We start from the raw sequence: 22,019 nt of genomic DNA, 5'->3' as shown, positions 1-22,019 counted from the left end.
TTTGCTAAGCTGCTGTATCTAATTGGGTTCCAGAGTGCCCTCATTAGTAATGGTGCCCCCGTAAGTTATATTGCTCCTTGTAGTGCCCCTGGTATTTATAATGCTTCCTGTAGTACCAATATTTGTAATGCCCTATGTAGTGCCCCCAATAGATATATTGTCTCTAGTAGTGCCCCCAGTAATTATAATGCCACCTGCAGTGCCCCCAATAATTATAATGTCCCCAGTATTTATAATGGCCCCCTTAGTGCCCCAATAGTTATCCTGTCTCATGTAGTGTCTCTAGTATTTATTATGCCCCTTGTAGTGCTCATAGTATTTATACTGGGGGCACTAAAAAGGGCATTATAAATATTGGGGAACTACAAGACACAGTATAACTATGCAGCAAGCCTATGAGGAGCTAAAGCAGAGGATGGGAGCGGTAGTGGCTCTGGCTATCATAGTCCACCACAGTGGCTGTCCTCACACTGTTGCTCCCTAGGGCTATGTAGAAGAATAAACGTCTCTTTTTACTGTACAGCAACATTGGAGTTGCAGTACATCCAACTATAGCAAAAAACACTTCCAACTGTACACAGTGCAATTCTCTCCCATATATGGCTGTATGGATTTAGGCAAAGATGGGAGTTATGGTTCTCTTTGTACACTATCTTACTAAAGTCTCACTCAGTTAAATCAGAACCTTGGCAGTAATGGCTGTAAGGGTGGCCAGGGTATGATGTAGGAGTCTGAAAAAATAGGCCAGAGGTAGAAAAATAAACGAGAGGTTTTCTGAGATTTTTATACAGATGACCTATCCTCAGGATCAGTCATAATTATCTGATCGGTGTGGATCCGACGCACAGGACCCCTGCCGGCCAGCTGTTTGAGAAGGCACCGGCGCTTCTGCGAGTGCCTCGGCCTTCTCGCAGCTTACGAAGCACAACGCTGTACATTGTATAGCGCCTGTGCTTGGTATCGAGCTCAGCTCCATTGACTTGGCTTACAGAAGCACCAATGCCTTCTCAAACAGCTGATCGTCGGGGGTCCTGAGTGTCAAACCCCCAACGATCCGATACTGATGACCTATCCTGACTATAGGTCATCAGTATCAAAATCTCAGAAAACCTGTTTAACCCCTGTAGTCTGTACCTTATTACATTCAATATGGCTGATCTCATAGTGAGACCCTGATTGTGATGTCATCATTAAAATCCTCGTAGATGACTCACTATCTTAATGGGGGCCACGACTCATTTAGTTATGATGTAATAATCGCGGGTGGGTAAAAATTGAGGTGATGCACTGACCCCAGCCTCAGTCTCCCGGGCTGGCTCTCACCTTTAGGGGGGACTCTGACGAGCAGCAAAGGACCAGATCGGGTAAGTTTGGCCGCTTTTCTCCTCCTGTATGGGAATTATTTAGCTGATCTTTCTTTTCCTTCTCTTTGCAGTGTCCCATAATATACGGAACAGAAACGGTAATGTAAGTTACGTTTCAAATTAAATATTATTCACAGTTGGTGGAAACGTTGTGGAGAAGTTAAAACCTCAAAATTTTTCTTAGATATACGTTAAAATAAAGGGGGAGGGTGTGCGAGCGCTATCTCAATGTAAACAAACAAACAAAAAATCAGAACTGTACGGACAAGCCAACATATACCCCCACAGGGTCACTTGCTTTACAGCACCGGGAAATTGGCTGCCTAGAGGAATATACCCCGGAGTGTGCACCACTGGTTCACGCACTACACTCAATAATATATAGGAACCCGTAACAACTTAGGCCTCTTTCACACTTGCGTTGTCCGGATCCGGCGTGTACTCCACTTGCCGGAATTACACTCCGGATCCGGAAAAACGCAAGTGTACTGAAAGCATTTGAAGACGGAACCGTCTTCCAAATGCGTTCAGTGTTACTATGGCACCCAGGACGCTATTAAAGTCCTGGTTGCCATAGTAGTAGTGGGGAGCGGGGGAGCGGTATACTTACAGTCCGTGCGGCTCCCCGGGCGCTCCAGAATGACGTCAGAGCGCCCCATGCGCATGGATGACGTGATCCATGTGATCACATGATCCATGAGCTTGGGGCGCCCTGACGTCACTCTGGAGCGCCCGGGGAGCCGCACGGACGGTAAGTACACTGCTCCCCGCTCCCCACTACACTTTACCATGGCTGCCAGGACTTTAGCATCCTGGGAGCCATGGTAACCACTCTGAAAAAGCTAAATGTCGGATGCGGCAATGCGCCGAAACGACGTTTAGCTTAAGGCCGGATCCGGATCAATGCCTTTCAATGGGCATTAATTCCGGATCCGGCCTTGCGGCAAGTGTTCCGGATTTTTGGCCGGAGCAAAAAGCGCAGCATGCTGCGGTATTTTCTCCGGCCAAAAAACGTTCCGTTCCGGAACTGAAGACATCCTGATGCATCCTGAACGGATTTCTCTCCATTCAGAATGCATTAGGATAATCCTGATCGGGATTCTTCCGGCATAGAGCCCCGACGACGGAACTCTATGCCGGAAGACAAGAACGCAAGTGTGAAAGAGCCCTTAAAGAGGCTGCTGTAGCGCAGTGTATCCATATAATGTTACTAGTCACTATCAGTTCAGACTAGCAGAATGCCAGACTGCTATAGACTGCAAGGCCAGGATCTGCTGCAGGCGGGTGACCAGATATTGGCCTCCCCGCTAATGGTATACAGTCCCTTCAGTGCCTCTGACGTCAAACAGTATAATTGTCTGGCATAGTTAGCATGGCGGCTAAACTACCCTACGTCCCCATAAAGGGGTAGCGCTGAACCTATACCCACTATCCTGCTCTACGTTTCGCCCTGTAGGCTCATCAGGAGCTTGGTAATTAGGGTTCAGGACAGACAAACACATAGAACGCCGTATGCCTCGTGTGGTGAGGCTACGGCATCGGCGCTAGGGTGGCCGTAATTACGACCGCCGCTTGCCACTTGTTAAATAGGGGGAGCCCCTCCCCTAAAGGCACGCTGTGAGAGACCCTGCTAATGCAGTTAAACAACCCGACCACGTTTAAAAAGGGAGAGTTTTTTTTTGCCTTTGCCATCACAACGTGTGACTACCTGACAGAAAATGACAATGAATCCACATCTTTGCACAGATTTGGCCTTTTAAAGGCATGTGGTCCTAAAATTTGGATCAGCTGAAAAACAGCCTGTTTCAGTTTAATCGTTATTTTCAATTAATTGAATGCTCAAAAAATGTTTTGTCGTCACACTCTCATTTCTTCTTGTTGCATGTTGAAGCTCTACTTGGAACCTTGTTAAGATCCAACAATGTAAAGTATGATTTTTTTGCCATTTTTCAAGTGGTCTTAAACGTTTGATCAGGACTGTATGATGCGCGATAGGGGTATCCGCCTCCTTACGGATATCGTTGAGGTGTTCCCCTATCCTCCTTCTAAACTCCCGTATGGTTTTGCCTACGTACTGGAGGCCACACGTACACGTTGCGAGGTAGTTGACGCCTCTGGTCCTGCAATTAATAAATGACCGGATTTCAAATCTTTGTTGTGTCACAGTACTGAAGAAGCTATTCCCCCTTTTTATCGCACCGCATGCCACACAGCCACTACAAGGGAATGTGCCCTTCGGTTGACGATCGAGCCAAGTCCCTGGTTGCGGTGGCTGTAAAAGACTGTTTACCAGACGATCTCTCAGACTGCGGCCACGGCGAAAGGTGATGCTTGTGGTATCTGGGGTACCGATTTAAGGATACCCCAGAAACGAGTGAGAACCTCCCGTACTTCTCTCTGGGCTTCATCAAATGTGGCAATAATCCGAACTGGGTTGCCCTCGCTATCTCTGGTACGTGGTATCAGCAATGTATCGCGATTTACTGTAAGCAAATGCTGGTATGCCTTCGTCAGGACCTGTCATGGGTACCCCCTGTCAGTAAACCTATTTTGAAGGTCCCTAGCTGCCACCCGGTAGTCCACCATCCTAGAGCAGTTTCTGCGTAATCTTAGGTACTGCCCTTTGGGGATACCTTTCTTAAGAGCTGCCGGATGGCAGCTGTCCCACCGTAGGAGGCTGTTAGTGGCTGTATCCTTCCTGAACAGGCGGGTGCCTATATTACCTTTGGGGTCCCTGAAGATGTTGAGATCCAAAAAGGTCATGTGGTTTTGATGGATTTCCGACGTGAAATATAGTCCCAAATCATTCTCATTGAGGTCGGTGACAACGTTTTTAAAGTCACTCACACTCCCAGACCATAAAATCACACGTCGACGATATAGCGTAACCAAAGGCCTATATGTTTAATCCATCTATTCTCCTCTTCAGTAAACACCACTTTCCGTTCCCACCAGCCCAGGTAGAGGTTGGCAAAGGTCGGTGCGCATGGGCTCCCCATGGCCACTCCCCTGAGCTGGTGGAACAGGCGGCCATCGAACAGAAACACATTATGTTCCAGAATGAACTGCAGTAACTCCAATATAAACTCATTGTGCCGCCACATATGCAAACCCCGTTGTGTTGGGGTATGGAGCTGTAGAGCGCCTCAACATCCAGGCTAGCCAGAAAGGTCTGGTCATCAATGTGAATACCCTCCAGTTTTTTAATCACATCTATGGTGTCTCTAACATAGAACGGGAGAGCCAACACAAAGGGACGTAAGATCTTATCCACGTATATACTGATACCCTGTATTAGGCTCCCCACCCGAGACAATGGGTCTACCCTTCAGTGGGGTCCGCCCCTTGTGGACCTTCGGTAAACTGTAAAAACAGGGGACCACTCTTTGCAGTGTCCCACTTATGTGTGTATAAGTGGTCTTCTTAAATTTCTGCATAGTTATTTGTATTTAATGTATTGTATTTCATATCATCAGTCTGGCATTGTCATTACATCTATTCGACCCTAGGTGGTATAATATATATAGCTTGGAGTTTGCTTCAGGAAGTGAGTGTAGAGAGAGGTAAGAAGGAAGTGTATGGAGGAGCAGAGCAGGCAAGTTCCACAAGCTGCCTTTCTTTCCTCTGGGCCCTGATCAAGCCTGGAGAGGACAAACCAAGAGTTTACTGCAGCCCAGTACAAGACAGTAAGTCTAAGTATGAATATAGAGCAAGTCTAGGGAGGATTAGAGAAGTCTAGGGAAGATTAGAGCTGAGTCTAGCCAAGGGTCTTCACAGGCACAAGTAACCAGGAGGGACTTAAAGGTACCTGGACACAACTGGATAATTAGTGTGCAGAATTATCCTTTTTCACTAAATGCCTTCTGGGACATAGTGAACCTGAATATTTCAGGAGAGCATCCTGCATCAAATAATGTAGCAAAGAGTTTGCCTGCCACGAGGGAGAACTCCCTTATTGGATTGCTCAAGATAAATTGGAAATTGTTATATTCAGTACCTGTGCTAGAAAGTGGACTTAGTGCAAATTTACCCATTCTTTGTCTGTAAAGAAACAGCATTAGAGAACTCCTCAACTGACAATAGCCAGACCTGTTATAAGGAAATTCCAGTTAAACCAACATCTGGATTATTGCTTTTGCTGTATTGATGAACTTTAACAACTGCCCTGAGACAATTGATTCAGTAAATGTTCAACTGTTTTCTACTACAACTGACTCCTCATTCTTTTCGGTGCTGGCGTCACGAACACAGGGGCCCAGCTACCAAAGCACCTTAAACACCTATACCATCAAGGGCACCTCAACCAACATCTGGCTGGTGTTCCCTGCAATAGAGAGTGCCCTGGAGGATTTAGTGCTGTCCTTCCCTCCACTGCACGCCGGACCAGAGAGCTACAGAAAAATGCGTACAACTACTGCACCTATTCGGCACACCACCATTCTCACCATGCACTCACTACACCCCTGTGGCCCGGTTGTCGCATCTTCAATACAAAGTGAGAGCTGCGTGTGACCCTCTTCTGCCCCTGAAAATACACCTGCAACACTCAACTTCGTCCAATAGAAGAATCCAAGGAGAAAGTGAATAAGGAGCCTCCACCTTCCTTATAGGCCCAGAGCCAAAGAAAACCAAAACCAGTTTGTGTGTGTTTCTTTGGGAAAAAAAAAAGAGATTGTTGTGTTTTTTTTTTTTCTATATTATATTTTGCCACTTCTCCTGTGCCTGGTTTCTGTAGGTATCCTAGGGGTGTAATGAATGGGTACAGGGCTATGGAATGTCCAAAAATTGCCAAGCAGGTGCGCTGTGTATCTAATCCTCTCATGTGTGATATTGTTTGCTAAGCTGCTGTATCTAATCCTCTCATTTGTGATACTGTCTGCTGAACTGTGTAATTGTCTTCCAGAGTGCCCTCATTAGTAATGGTGCCCCCATAAGTTATATTGCTCTTTATAGTGCCCCAGTATTTATAATCTAGTACCACCAATATTTATAATGCCCCTTTAGACTGGGAACTTAAAGTGGCCCTGGAAAAAATACTAAAAATGGCGTTTGGAAGTCTAGACCCAATTGATGGAAGGCAGAGCCAGCAATACCATATTGTGGCACGTTATACCACCCCAACAGAGCCAAATACCACAGTCCATCATAAAATACTGCCAGCAGCACAAAATACATCCCCAAAAACTTCCACTGGCCGGCCGCGAGGAGGGCCCAGGCGGGCCAATCTGCCCCTGCCCTTTAGTGTCCCAATAGTTATCCTGTCTCATGTAGAGCCTCTAGTATTTATTATGCCCCTTGTAGTGCTCACAGTATTTATACTGGGGGCACTAAAAAGGGCATTATAAATACTGGGACACTACAAGACACAGTATACTTATGCAGTAAGTCTATGAGGAGCTGAAGCAGAGGATGGGAGCGGTGGTGGCTCTGGCTGTCACAGTCAATCCAGTGTTGGACTGGGGTGCTTAGGGCCCACCAGTAAAATTTGTTTTGGGGGCCCACCGTACAGATACATTCAAATCTAATAAATAATCTAACAAGTTTTTTTTATATGAACATAGGCTGGTTAAGGTGCAGTACATTAAATTTGAATATATGTATGTAGTGCAGTAAGTCTACTGTGTTATGTGCCACTTGTGCAGGGGGTGGGAGACTAGGGGCCCACCTTGCTCAGGGGCCCACCGGGGATTCACCTTTACCCCTGAGGCCCAGTCCGAGCCTGCAGCTGTCCTCACACTGTTGCTCCCTCTATCCTTGAAGTTCTTGATGATCCGATAAATCAGGGGTGTACAACCTACGGCCCGCAGGCCGCATGTGGCCCCCAAAGCCATGGTTTGCGGCCCCCATCCTGCTGGGCATCACGATCAGCTGTGTTTCTGTCCGCAGGGCCACACGATGGATCATTACAGCTCCTGCTCCCGCACTGAAGCAGGAGCAGGACGGGTCCCTGGCTGTCAGAGACAGCGGGGGAGCTGAGAAGAAGGCAGAAGCAGTGTATCAGTGCTTCTGCCTTCTCCTCACACAGGTGAGCGGCGCACTGTGCAGTTTAGACCCAGCGATCATGGGATCGCCGGGTGTCAGGGGCAGAGGACTGCAGAGCCTGATCAGCCATGCCCTGAACAAAGTCTCCCCCAGCAGGCTAAGGCCTCATGCACACGACAGTATTTTTTCACGGTCCGCAAAATGGGGTTCCGTTGTTCCGTGATCCGTTTTTGTTTCCGTGTGTCTTCCTTGATTTTTGGAGGATCACCAGACATGAAAAGTGAAAAAAAAATCTAAGTCAAGTTTGCCTTGCAAATGATAGGAAAAAAACGCGGATGACAATCTTGTGTGCCTCCGTGTTTTTTCACGGACCCATTGACTTGAATGGGTCCGCGAACTGTTGTCCGTGAAAAAAATAGGACAGGTAATTTTTTTTACGGACTGGAAACACGGATCACGGACGCGGATGACAAACGGTCCATTACCCGAGTTTTCAACGGACCCATTGAAAGTCAATGGGTCCGCAGAAAATCACGGAAAACGGAACAAAGGACACGGAACACAACAACGGTCGTGTGCATGAGGCCTAATACAAATAAAAGGAAAACAAAATGCAAAATAAAAAAAAAAAAAGTCAGTGTCCCCCCGAGGTCTTTTAAAGACCTCTTGGGCGACATACAGTGCTGCAAAAATATATATATATATATAAAAAAAAAGAAAAGAGAACTATAAAAAGGAAAAAGTGCAAAATAAAATTGTTCAGCGTCATATTATGTGGCAAAAATATATTTTCAAAATAAATAATAGTGATGATAAAAAATTAAAAAATAAAAAATAAATAAAATACAAAAAAAAGGAAAATGTGCAAAATAAAGTCATTGTCCCCCAAAGGTCTTTTTGTAGCAGACATATATTTAAAAAAATACGCCCACACCAACAAAAACCATTACAATTATGACCCCATTTATGTGAAACTATACATATTGTATAATAAAACAATCCACACATATAGGGAACTAATTATAATAATTTGCATATTTGAATAATGAGCTAAAGTTTGAATAAAAAATTGTACAGTTCCCGCCTAATAAAACTAAATAAAATATATTAAAAAGCCCTGTGTTATGTAATAAAAAGTTGCAAAGTTCTTTTGGTAGTCCAAAAAAATAAAAAAGTTACAAGTGTTTGAACCACGTGCGGTAGATCACAAAAAAGTGACTGGTCATTAAGGCCTTTTCAGGCCTGGTCATTAAAGGGTTAACCAATAAGTGCTTTCCCGGCTAGTAAGGTCTCATATATATACGACCTTACCTTTTCTTTTGGTCAGCAGGACACCAGCCATGTGTGTTCTGCATTTTGCAGAACGGAGTAACGGATGCGGACAGCACATGGAGCGCTGTCCGCATCTTCTGTGGCCCCGTTGAAGTGAACGCGTCCGCGTCCAAGCCACATAAAAAAAAAGTGGCTCAGATGCGGACTAAAACAATGGCCGTGTGCGTGAGCCTTCAGGGAAAGTGCTTACTGGTTATTGCAGGGCACCTACAGTATATTTGGGGGTGCAGGAGGCAGTAGGAACCAGTGAGCGCCGTCCTCTGCAGTGAAGGGAAGCGCTCATTTGTGAATAGGAGGCAGGAAGGAAATGTCGCCACTTAAAGGAGTTTCCTAGTTAAAATGATTTTTAACAAGTTCCTGCAGCATAGTCCCTGACACAGAAGATTCCTACTTTCCTTCTCCGTGCTGCTCTCGCTGTCGCCATTTTCCGGTCCCGGAGCACCTCTCCAGCAAATGAGTGACTTTAGCGGTGAAACGCTGCTTGTGGCCACATCACCACTGAAGCCAGTCATAGAGGTACATGTCACTATGCCCATATCCAACCGGATGTAAACAGCGCCGGAACCAGAAGATGGAGACAGCGGGAGCGGGAAAGTATGAATCTTCTGTTTCAGGCCCATGCTGCAGGAACGTGTTAAATATAATTTTTTACCAGGAAATCTCTTAGGGTACTTTCACACTAACGTTATTCCATTCCGGCGCTGAGTTCCGTCCTAGGGGCTCTATACCGGAAAATAACTGATCAGTTTTATCCTAATGCATTCTGAATGGAGAGCAATCCGTTCAGGATGCATCAGGATGTCTTCAGTTCAGTCACTGAACTGCGTTTTGGACTGAGGAAATACCGCAGCATGCTGCGGTATTCTCTCCGTCCAAAATGCTGGATCAGTTTCCAGAATGCCGGATCCAGCATTAATTTACATTGAAATGTATTAGTGCCGGATCGGCATTAAAAGTACCGGAATGCCTATCCTGTCCTTCTGGTCTGCGCATGCGCAGACCGTTAAAAATGTGAAAATTTGTCCGTATGAAAAATGGAGAGACGGATCCGCTCTTGCAATGCATTTGTAGACGGATCCGCATTTGGATCCGTCTACAAATGCTGTCTGTGTGCATGAAGATTGCCGGATCCGGCAGGCAGTTCCGGCGACGGAACTGCTTGCCGACTCACTTTGCCGCAAGTATAAAAGTAGCCTCAGGCTACGTCTACACGACGACATTTGTGAGATAGGGCACAACTACACTGCAACATTTGTAGCGCAACATTTTGTTGCACCAATGTCGCGCGACAATTTTTATAATGGCAGTCTATGGTGTCGCACTGCAACATGTGACATGCTTTGACGCAACAGTCGCAAAAAATCCATCTTTAATGGATTTTCTGCGACTGTTGCGTCGCAGTCGCAGCATGTTGCAGTGCGACACCATAGACTGCCATTATAAAAATTGGTGCGCGACATTAGTGCAACAAAATGTCGCGTGACAAATGTCGTCGTGTAGATGTAGCCTAAAACTGCAGCATGCTACGGTTTTATCTCCGGCCCAAAAATCTGAACACTTGCCTGAATCTCGGATCCGGGCATTTTTTTTTTCAAAATACCGGAATGCCGGATCCGTCCTTCCGGTCTGAGCATGCGCAGACCGAAAAAAAGGTGAAAAATATAAATGCCGGAAAGAAGGATCTGGCATTTCAATGCATTTGTAAGACGGATCAGGATCCTGATCCGTCTTACAAATGCCATCAGTTGGCATACATTTTGACGGATCCGGCAAGCAGTTCCGGCGATAAATGGTTGATTTAGGTGCAATCTTACAAGCTGCAATGTCCTTGCCTGTGAAGCCGATTTGATGCAAAGCAATGATGACTGCAAGTGTTTCCTTGGAAGTAACCATGGTTAACAGCAGACGACACTGATTTCAAGCACCGCCCCCATTGTAAAGTTAGAGGTGTGGCTTAATGTGCTATGGCCGCAGCCTTTTAAAAAGTTGGTAGTTATGGGTTCACTGCCACACACCCAGGTTGCCAACCGTCCAGAAATTTCTGGACAGTCTGTAAAAATAGGCGACTTTTTTTTTCTATGTCCGTGAAAAAGACACAGATGTGTTTGATTTTTTATGCGGCTGGTCGGACTTGATTCGATTCGTAATTATCATAATTTGACAGCTCACAGTAAATTCTGTTATGAGTTCTTATCAGTACATTGACATGTATCACTTATGTTCTTTATCATTTATTATGGTTTTCCAACTTTTACCTGTAAAAAATGTTGGCTGTCTGAGATTTTGGCAGAAGTTGTCCAGAAAAAAGAAAACTATGTTCTATATAAGGGACCTGAGTAGTAGATGAAGCCAGCCCAAGTTTCTTCCCCCTCCAGACACCAGCGGCCGCTAATGGAGGGATTTCGTGTGCAGCTCGTGCTCCCCCTGGCGGCCGAGTCGGCGCCTGCAGCTGTGAGGAGCGGAGGGAGGTGGCTCTAAGTGGCAGGGAGGAAGTGAGCGCCTCACAGCTCGGGGCGGCGGAGAAACTTGGGGCATGAGCGGCGGGCACACTGCCTTGTGCTTGTGTGTGAACGATGCCTCTCCTCGTGGAGATGTGGAGGCGACTTCCTCTGGTTGCTGGATACCAGGTAAGAGCGGCAGAGGATCCCAGTAAAGTCCCAGTATGGCTGCGCAGACTTTCCTCAGTTCCCTTCTGGTCGTTACTTTACGTGTGCCTTGTTATTACCGCACAGTGTTCACTCCCTGGCATCCATTGGGGCCACAGTGCAGGCTGGCATCCCTGTACCCACTGCTGTTTTCTCCCTCAGCCCCATTAGGTGACTCATCCAGTAATTGCAGCCTCTCCTCACGGATTTCTCTGCCTTTAACTGAAATTTGCATGTGAGCATGACCATTGTGGGACCTGACCCTTCTATGCAGATGATTGGCACCTCTGCCGGATGGCACGCTGTATTCTGAGGAGGGGTCCGCTTCTCATTCTAGTGGGGGGCTTGCTGTGTGATCAGGTAGCCCATAGCTGGAGCCTATAGAGGGACAGATGAGTTGGGTTACGTTTTAGGGCTCATGCACACGAATGTACTTTTTTCCGTGTCCGTTCTGTGTTTTTTTTTTTTTTTTTTGCGGAACCGTTCATTTTAATGGGTCCACAAAAAAAAATGGAAGTTGCTCCGTGTGCATTCTGTTTCCGTATGTACGTTCCGCAAAGAAATAGACATGTCCTATTATCGTCCACATTACGGACAAGGATAGGACTGTTCTATTAGGGGCCGGCTGTTCTGTTCCGCAAAACACGGAATGCACACCTATGTCATCCATATTTTTTGAGTATCCGTTTTTTGTGAACCGCAGACTACATATGGCCGTGTGCATGGGCCCTCATGCTGATGACCTGTACTTGGGATAGGTCATCGGTATCTTATGGGTGGGGGTCCGGCTGTTTAAGGAGTGCCGCAGCATTCTCACCGTTTTCCCTAGGTCATGTGATGGCACGTTCATCGGTCACATGAGCGCAACTAAGGCTACTTTCACACTTGCGTTCGGAGCAGGTCCGTCTGATGTCTGCTCAGACGGATCCGCTCCTATAATGCAGACAATTGTATCCGTTCAGAACGGATCCGTCTGCATTATAACTTAGAAAAAATTCTAAGTGTGAAAGTAGCCTGAGCGGATCCGTCCAGACTTTACATTGAAAGTCAATGGGGACGGATCCGTTTGAAGATTGAGCCATATGGTGTCATCTTCAAGCGGATCCGTCCCCATTGACTTCCATTGTAAGTCTGGACGGATCCGCTCGCCTCCGCACGGCCAGGCAGACACCCGAACGCTGCAAGCAGCGTTCAGGTGTCCGCCTGCTGAGCGGAGCGGAGGCTGAGCGCTGCCAGACTGATGCATTCTGAGCGCATCCGCCTCCACTGAGAATGCATTAGGGCTGGACGGATGCGTTCGGGGCCGCTTGTGAGCCCCTTCAAACGGAGCTCACAAGTGGAGCCCCGAACGCTAGTGTGAAAGTAGCCTAAATGGGACTGCGCAGTGATACCAAGCACAGCTGCTATAGGGTGCGATGCGCTTGGTAAATATAACAGTCAGGGTTTTTAAAGGGAATCTCTCACCCCGATTTTAGACTATTATCCACAGTAATACAGGCATAGTACTGCATATAAGGAGTGAAGATCACTAATCTTTCTTTTCCTACTGCCTCCTGTTCCCCACTGTCAGCACTCGGAGCTGCATATAAATACATCGTCAGGACTGCTGTGCATGCGCCCACGAGTCCTCTGCATGTTAGCACAGCAGTCCTGATTGTGTTTCAGTGCAGCTCTGAGCGCTGACAGCAGGGAAACCAAGGGCAGACCCCATATCTGCAGTATTAGGGCTGTTTCACACGAGCGGATGCCGTGCGTGACATCCGCTCCGTGAATGACAGCCAAGACCCGATGCAGACTGCAGAAGCACGGAGCATTAACATGACTGATAATGCTCCGAGCCTCTCTGATCTCTTTACTACGAAATCACAGTGACAACTTTATCTCACTGTGATTTCGTAGTAAAGAGATCACAGAGAGGCACGGAGCATTATCAATCATGTTAATGCTCCGTGCTTCTGCTGTCCGCATCGGGTCTTGGCTGTCATTCACGGAGCGGATGTCACGCACGGCATCCGCTCGTGTGAATCAGCCCTTAGGGGTCATGCATACGGCCGTTAGTCGGCAGTTCTATGCACTGGGAATCGCAATTTGCGGTCCCCAATGCACGGGCAACTTCCGTGCGGGTTCAGCAGACAGATCCAGACCCATTCAACTCCGTAGTGCTTCCGTTTGGTTCTGTGCCTCCGTTCCGCACCGCACCTTCCGTATTGCAGACCCATTCAAGTGAATGGTTTCGCATGCGGGGAGCACACGGCCGGTGCCCGCATATTGCGGACCCACTGAAATACAGGAACGGCCGGGCAACGGCTGTGTGCATGAGCCCTTAATTATGTATTACTGTGGATAATAGTCCAAAATCAGGAGACAGATTCCCTTTAAACATCAAGGTACGTTTGTGGTTTCTTCATGTTATACATCATGGATGTTGAATCAGACAATTCACCAATGCCTCATTCAACATCCAGCATAGAGGCAGGGCAGAGTGCTATTGCATTTGTTTTTGCGTTTGTATGTGTATTTCGCCATAGCGATGTGCACCTGCATACAGGGTTGTGCTGACTGAACCCCCCACATTTTTTCTTTGTAGTATATATTGGAGGCGTGGTGATCTCCATGCAGTCATGCACACCTGACCAGTCATTCTGCTCTGGAGGCTGGTTTTAAAGTCAGTATAAGGCCTCATGCACACGACCGTTGTGTGCATCCGCGGCCGTTGTTCCGTTTTCCATTTTTTTCGCGGACCCATTGACTTTCAATGGGTCCGTGGAAAAATCGGAAAATGCACCGTTTGGCTTCCGCGTCCGTGATCAGTTTTTCCAGTCGTGAAAAAAATGACCTGTCCTACTTTTTTCACGGACAACGGTTCACGGACCCATTCAAGTCAATGGGTCTGTGAAAAATCACGGATGCACACAAGATAGTCATCCGCGTCCGTGATCCGTGTCCGTTTTTCCTATCATTTTCAATGCAAACTTGACTGACTTCTTCGTTTTTTTTTTTTCACTTTTTCATGTCCGTGGATCCTCCAAAAATCAAGGAAGACCCACGGATCCGTCCTGAATTACAATGCAAGTCAGTGGGGACGGATCCGTTTGACGTTGACACAATATGGTGCCATTTCAAACGGATCCGTCCCCATTGACTTTCAATGTAAAGTCAGGAGTCCCTATTATACCATCGGATCGGAGTTTTCTCCAATCCGATGGTATATTTTAACTTGAAGTGTCCCCATCACCATGGGAACGCCTCTATGTTAGAATATACTGTCGGATATGAGTTAGATCGTGAAACTCATATCCGACAGTATATTCTAACACAGAGGCGTTCCCATAGTGATGGTGACGCTTCTAGTTAGAATATACTACGAACTGTGTACATGACTGCTGCCTGGCAGCACCCGATCTCTTACAGGGGGCTGTGATCCGCACAATTAACCCCTCAGGTGCTGCACCTGAGGGGTTAATTGTGCATATCATAGCCCCCTGTAAGAGATCAGGGGCTGCCAGGGGGCAGACCCCCTCCCTCCCCAGTTTGAATATCATTGGTGGCCAGTGTGCGGTCCCCACCCCCGGCCCCCCCTCCCTCCCTCTATTGTAATATCATTGGTGGCCAGTGTGCGGCCCCCCCTCCCTCCCTCTATTGTAATATCATTGGTGGCCAGTGTGCGGCCTCCCCTGGCCCCCCCTCCCTCCCTCTATTGTAATATCATTGGTGGCCAGTTGCGGCCTCCCCCCCCCCCCCTTCCCGATCATTGGTGGCAGCGGAGAGTTCCGATCGGAGTCCCAGTTTAATCGCTGGGGCTCCGATCGGTAACCATGGCAACCAGGACGCTACTGCAGGCCTGGTTGCCATGGTTACTTAGCAATATTAGAAGCATCATACTTACCTGCTGCGCTGTCTGTGACCGGCCGGGAGCTCCTCCTACTGGTAAGTGACAGCTCTGTGCGGCGCATTGCTTAATGATTTGTCACTTACCGGTAGGAGGAGCTCCCGGCCGGTCACAGACAGCGCAGCAGGTAAGTATGATGCTTCTAATATTGTAATATTGCTAAGTAACCATGGCAACCAGGCCTGCAGTAGCGTCCTGGTTGCCATGGTTACCGATCGGAGCCCCAGAGCGATTAAACTGGGACTCCGGTCGGAACTCTCCGCTGCCACCAATGATCGGGGGGGGGAGGCCGCAGGCCGCACACTGGCCACCAATGATATTAATACAATAGAGGGGGGGCGCACACTGGCCACCAATGATAATACAATAAAGGGAGGGGTGCGGGGGGAGGCCGCACACTGGCCACCAATGATTAATTAATTGGGGTTAATTGTGCGGATCACAGCCCCCTGTAAGAGATCGGGTGCTGCCAGGCAGCAGGGGGCAGTCATGTACACAGTTCGTAGTATATTCTAACTAGAAGCGTCCCCATCACTATAGGAACGCCTCTGTGTTAGAATATACTGTCGGATATGAGTTTTCATGAAGTGTAAACTCATCTCTGAAAAAGCTTTTATGCAGACGGATCTTCGGATCCGTCTATGAAAGTAACCTACGGCCATGGACGCGGATGCCAATCTTGTGTGCATCCGTGTTCTTTCACGGACCCATTGACTTGAATGGGTCCGTGAACCGTTGTCCGTCAAAAAAATAGGACAAGTCATATTTTTTTGACGGACAGGAAACACTGATGCGGCTGCAAAACGGTGCATTTTCCGATTTTTCCACAGACCCATTGAAAGTCAATGGGTCAGTGAAAAAAAACGGAAAACGGCACCGGCCACGGATGCACACAACGGTCGTGTGCATGAGGCCTAAAACTGAGTCTACTTTTACAGCGCCTACCAGTAGCCATTTGGCTCCAGGAGAAGTATATAGTGGGCTCAGCATGCATGTTGGTACTTGCATCCCTGGATCTGATGAAAGCTGTCACGGCACCGGACGGGGTTCAAAGCAGAGTGTGCCTGGCGTGCATGCTGTACCTGCGCTCCCTGGACTTTGTGTGGCTATCATGGCCCATAACATGTAGGTACTAGTGTTAGGGACCACTCATAGAGGCGACCTTGACGTGGTGAGTGGCTTATTACGCTTTGGCCAAAATGTACACCAATGCCTCATTCAACATCCAGCATAGAGGCAGGGCAGAGTGCTGGTTGCAGAGTGCTATTGTATTTGTGTTTTTGCGTTTGTATGTGTATTTCGCCATAGCGATGTGCACCTGCATACAGGGTTGTGCTGACTGAATCCCTCACATGTTATACATCATGAGCACTGTAATGCCAGGTCTGCAGACTGCGGGGGGTGATGGAATGGTTAGGGGTGCACTGCCTCTAGAATGTTTGCTGAAACCTTTTTTTGTGTGTCTTTTGGCATAGAAAAGTTACAAATCTCTGCAACTTTTCTATGCATTTGCGACTCTTCTCAGCCCCCGCGAGTTCATCATCATTTACCCCAGAAACTGACAGATGTTACTGAAATCTATGGCAGCTCCGGACTGCTATAGATTTCATTCCAGCATGCCGGAGGAGGCATAGCACAGGGCCCCTGGCTGTCTGTCCCCCTCATTTGTCTCTGTGTCTGTCCGTCCGTCCCCCCCTCATTTGTCTCTGTGTCTGTCTGTCCGTCCGTCCCCCCCTCATTTGTCTCTGTGTCTGTCTGTCCGTCCGTCCCCCCCTCATTTGTCTCTGTGTCTGTCCGTCCGTCCCCCCCTCATTTGTCTCTGTGTCTGTCCGTCCGTCCCCCCCTCATTTGTCTCTGTGTCTGTCTGTCCGTCCGTCCCCCCCTCATTTGTCTCTGTGTCTGTCTGTCCGTCCGTCCCCCCCTCATTTGTCTCTGTGTCTGTCTGTCCCCCCCCCCCCTCATTTGTCTCTGTGTCTGTCTGTCCGTCGTCCCCCCCCTCATTTGTCTGTGTCTGTCTGTCCGTCGTCCCCCCCCTCATTTGTCTCTGTGTCTGTCTGTCCGTCGTCCCCCCCCCCCCCTCATTTGTCTCTGTGTCTGTCTGTCCGTCGTCCCCCCCCCCCTCATTTGTCTCTGTGTCTGTCTGTCCGCCGTCCCCCCCTCATTTGTCTCTGTGTCTGTCTGTCCGCCGTCCCCCCCTCATTTGTCTCTGTGTCTGTCTGTCCGTCCCCCTCCCCCCCCCCCCCCCTCATTTGTCGGATGTAAATCACTGGCGGCAAATCCTCAGTATTTGCTCCTGTAATGTTGCATTAGGCTACATTGCATTCTGACTCTCCACAGCTTCCCCGGATAAAGTAAACTGTTTCCTGGATGACTGGTCGGCCGGACCCTATATTGAAAGGGTGGTCTCTGATTACACCACGCAACAAAAAAAAAAACTTCATCTGCTACTGGGCAAAAACCATTTGTCCTATACTAAATCGAGTGTGCGGATTACAAATCCGAAGTCAGAATTGTTGTAAAAGTCACAAAACTTTGCTATGCCTAAATGAATAAAGCACTTGGGAAGCAACAGAACGAGTTTTAGGCCTCTTTCACACTTGCGTTGTCCTGATCCGTCGTGCACTCCATTTGCCGGAAGTGCCCGCCGGATCCGTAACACCGCAAGTGAACTGAAAGCATTTGAAGACTGATCCGTCTTCAAATGCGTTCAGTGTTACTATGGCAGCCAGGACGCTATTAAAGTCCTGGCTGCCATAGTAGTAGTGGGGAGCGGGGGAGCAGTATACTTACCGTCCGTGCGGCTCCCGGGGCGCTCCAGAATGACGTCAGAGCGCCCCATGCGCATGGATGACGTGATCCATGCGGTATTTTCTCTGGCCAAAAAACGTTACGGTCCAGAACTGAAGACATCCTGATGCATCCTGAACGGATTTCTCTCCATTCAGAATGCATTGGGATAATCCTGATCAGGATTCTTCCGGCATAGAGCCCCGACGACGGAACTCTATGCCGGAAGAAAAGAACGCAAGTGTGAAAGAGCCCTTACTCCAACAATTACCTGATCTTCATCAAAGTTTGTGTAGTAAACAGTGTATGAAAATGTAATGGAGTAACAAGTCTCATTTTTCAGTTTAAAAGTCTTACTTGAGCAAGGCCCAGTACTGGTAAAAGTGCTTCAGGCATCTGGTTTTGCGTTTCTGAACGGTCATATTTTCCCGTTGCGAAAACCAGCAGTAGTCCCCCATCATGTTGGGATTCCATCTGCCTTGATACCTGTTCTCCATGGTAGAAATATCTTTATGGAACCGCTCTCCATGTTCGTCACTTATGTGTCCCAAATTGGGTGGGAAATAGTCAAGATGGGAATATAAGAAATGCACTTTCAATGACATTTCGGCAGCCAAGTTGTGTAAGCATGTTGTCTATTCAGCATAGTTTGCAGCTCGTCTGTTCCCAAGGAAGTTCTGCACTACTAGCACAAATGCATCTGAAGCTGCAAGACGCACTGGCTTTGTCAGATTCTTGCGCTGATCATAAGTAGTGTATTTGCCACATATGTAGCAGAAATTGTCTGGATCATTAACACATTTGCGTTTATCCATCTTAAGTTTCAAAACTGATAGCACTATCAAAACCTGTCCAGCTTGCCTTATATACTTACTGCTGACCTCAGCCTGAGTGCGTCCGGACAGGTCTGGACATGTCCATTGGAATATCTCCAATATAATGCATTAATATTATAACTGAATAGGCTTTGCATGTATAACTTAAAATCTAGACGTGTTAGGCAAATTCCGAGTTCATATTTGGAATCGGCGCACTCATTTTAGTATAAATTTGTTTGTTTATCTCTCAGTAGCAAAATCATTGTTGCGTGGTGTTATAGAATCCCTTTGAATAATGTAATGTTACATCCTATAGTAGATGACAATCTCTTTCTAACACAGCTAGAACCAGCCCTGTACCTCACATGGATCCAGAGATCTCCCCATTCATTGCTCCAGTTGCTCTGCTAGATTTAGGCTAGGTCTACATGACGACATTTGTCGCGTGACATTTTGTAGCACCAATGTCGCGCGACAACTTTTATAACGGTAGTCTATGGTGTCGCACTGCAACATGCAACATACTGCGACGTGACCGTCGCAAAAAATCCATTATGATGGATGGATTTTTCTGCGACTGTCGCGTTGCAGTCGCAGCATGTTGCATGTCGTGTGCAACAAAATGTCGCGCAACAAATGTTGCAGTGTAGTTCTGCCCTGTCGGTCGTGCGACTTATTGTCGTCGTGTAGACCTAGCCTTATATCAAGCTGGCAGCCCGGGGGGGGGCGTGTCCTTTCTGCTACAGCCCTTTTCCTATCGGCTCAGGAGGCAGTTGAGGGATGAAACTGAGCATGTGCGGCCATCTCAGTGAGGTAGTTAAAGAAATAAGAAAAAACAAACAGCAGGTGGCGCTATACAGATAGATTTTATTGAATTAAACTTTTAATTACATGCAATTACAAAAGTATTCATATCCAGGGGCTGGTTTGAAAAAGGTAGAATATTTTTCCCTTAAGGCCTTTTGCACACACGGGCCGCAAATGCACGAACACCCACCGTGGGGCAGCCGCAGCGGATCGTGGACCCATTCACTCTAATGGGTCCGCGATCAGGCCGTTCCGCAAAAAGATGGGACATGTTCTATCTTTTTGCGGAACAGAAGTACGGGACGAAACCCCACGGAAGCACTCTGTACTGCTTCCGTAGGGTTGAGTTCCGTGCTTCCGTTCCGCACCATTCCGCATCTCCGGATTTGCGGACCCATTGAAGTGAATGGGTCCACATCCGTGATGTGGAATGCACGCATAATAGTGCCCGTGTATTGCGGATCCGCAAATGCGGTCCGCAATACGGCCATGGAGTGCACACGTTTGTCTGCAATAAGCCTCCGCAATACGGCCACGGAGTGCACACGTTCGTCTGCAATAAGCCTAAGTTAAAGGAACAGTTTTTAAAAATGGTTTCAGAGAAAACCGTGTCTGCAATGCTACAAGTGCAATTCTGTAGCCTTGTGATATTGTGGAGTGCCCTGGGTGAGGGGCGTTCTCACACATGTTACCAGTAGACCTATGCACCGTGCCTTTATTCTGTGCGCTGTTGATTTCTGCATGAGCTTTATTATGTATTTGCTCTCCTGATGTGTATATTATCTTACGGGGTGCGGCAGCCATCATCTGTATTCAGCACAGGCCACAATGAGCGCGGACTATTCACTGGAGCTGTAGAGAGGGAATTATTATCTGTGTGGGAAGCCATGCAGCGTAAGCCGCACTGCCCGCAGTCACGTTATTCACCATTCAGGTTTTGCAGCTTGTCTTTTATTTCACGTACAATAAACGGGCATATCCAAAGATCTCACGTGCCGTAGCTGCTGAGTGCCATTCCCCTATGCTTGTCAGCCGTACAAATGTACTTTCCACAATGCTAACCCTGTTATTACTTGGTTTGTGCGGTTGGCAGTCTTTACTGTAGATTTGGCATTCTATTCATCTTCAGCAGACATTATAAATCTCTTTCAGGGCTTGTCAGCGAGGGTCCAATATTCATTGTCCTTTTAGGCCTCCGTCTGGTCAGTGTACCTCAGAAGAAGGTATGGAATACCATAGTAGCCCGCGCTATCCGGAGCAGTCCAAAAGAAAAAACGTATATTGTGCGGTATGGTTTATTTTAGCCTAGTAGCCTGAGGGTGACGCCTGTCATAGGCATTCTTTAAAAGGCTCATGCACTTTTATTTTTATTTTATTTTTTTGCAGCCTATATGCAAAACAAAACAATTTGCTTCAATTAGTCCGCAAAAAACGGAAATTACTCTGTGCATTCCATGTCCTCATGTCCGTTCCGCAAAAATATAGAACATGTCCTATTATTGTCTGCATTACGGATAAGGATAAGACTGTTCTGTTAGGGGCCAGCCCTTCCATTCCACAAAATGCGGAATGCATGCAGCCAGTATCCGTGTTTTGCAGATCCGCAATTTGCGGTCGTGCGCATGAGATAATGGAAAGATCTGCGCCTGTTACTGGTTTTGGCTCTCACTAACTGATGGAATTCACTGACCAAACACTGAAGTGTGAACTAGGCCTTAGGTGAAATATTGGGCGGTAGGGGTAAGCGTTCAGAACAGCACTGAAGGGGGTGCCTGCAGGGAATGGCCTAAAATAACAAAACGGACATTACTCCCCTCGATAATCCGCCATTCAACCTGACCGGTGTACATTTAGTTTCAGTGCAAAAATAACATTCTATAGTGTTGTGTTCATAGGGTATTACTGTTTTTTATAACTAGGGCTCTTTCACACTTGCGTTATTGTCTTCCGGCATAGAGTTCCGTCGTCGGGGCTCTATGCCGGAAGAATCCTGATCAGTTTTATCCTAATGCATTCTGAATGGAGTGAAATCCGTTCAGGATGCATCAGGATGTCTTCAGTTCCGGAACGGAACGTTTTTTGGCCGGAGAAAATACCGCAGCATGCTGCGCTTTTTGCTCCGGCCAAAAATCCGGAACACTTGCCGCAAGGCCGGATCTGGAATTAATGCCTATTGGAAGGCATTGATCCGGATCCGGCCTTAAGCTAAACGTCGTTTCGGCGCATTGCCGGAGCCGACATTTAGCTTTTTCTGAATGGTTACCATGGCTGCCAGGACGCTAAAGTACTGACATCCATGGTAAAGGGGAGCGGGGGAGCAGTATACTTACCGTCCGTGCGGCTCCCCGGGCGCTCCAGAGTGACGTCAGGGCGCCCCAAGCGCATGGATCATGTG

The 22,019-nt window shown here is 47.5% G+C and overlaps 1 protein-coding gene across 2 annotated transcripts in view; it reads left to right on the top strand.

Annotated features, from left to right (window-relative positions):
- Positions 1-11,127: 11,127 nt before the first annotated feature.
- Positions 11,128-22,019, top strand: part of MCUB (mitochondrial calcium uniporter dominant negative subunit beta) — a 103,047-nt gene continuing 92,155 nt past the window's right edge. The window contains exon 1 of one of the 2 annotated variants that reach the window (XM_040418374.1): positions 11,128-11,305. In XM_040418374.1, the coding sequence (XP_040274308.1) occupies positions 11,252-11,305 (54 nt within the window). In that variant the 5' untranslated portion in view covers positions 11,128-11,251. The remainder of the gene's footprint in view (positions 11,306-22,019) is intronic. The other variant, XM_040418375.1, reaches the window with a different exon arrangement.

Source organism: Bufo bufo, chromosome 2 (genome assembly GCF_905171765.1).
Source record: "Bufo bufo chromosome 2, aBufBuf1.1, whole genome shotgun sequence".
Taxonomy (NCBI): domain Eukaryota; kingdom Metazoa; phylum Chordata; class Amphibia; order Anura; family Bufonidae; genus Bufo; species Bufo bufo.
The sequence above is the reverse complement of the archived record's forward strand: the minus strand, read 5'-3'. Positions and strand labels throughout refer to the sequence as shown.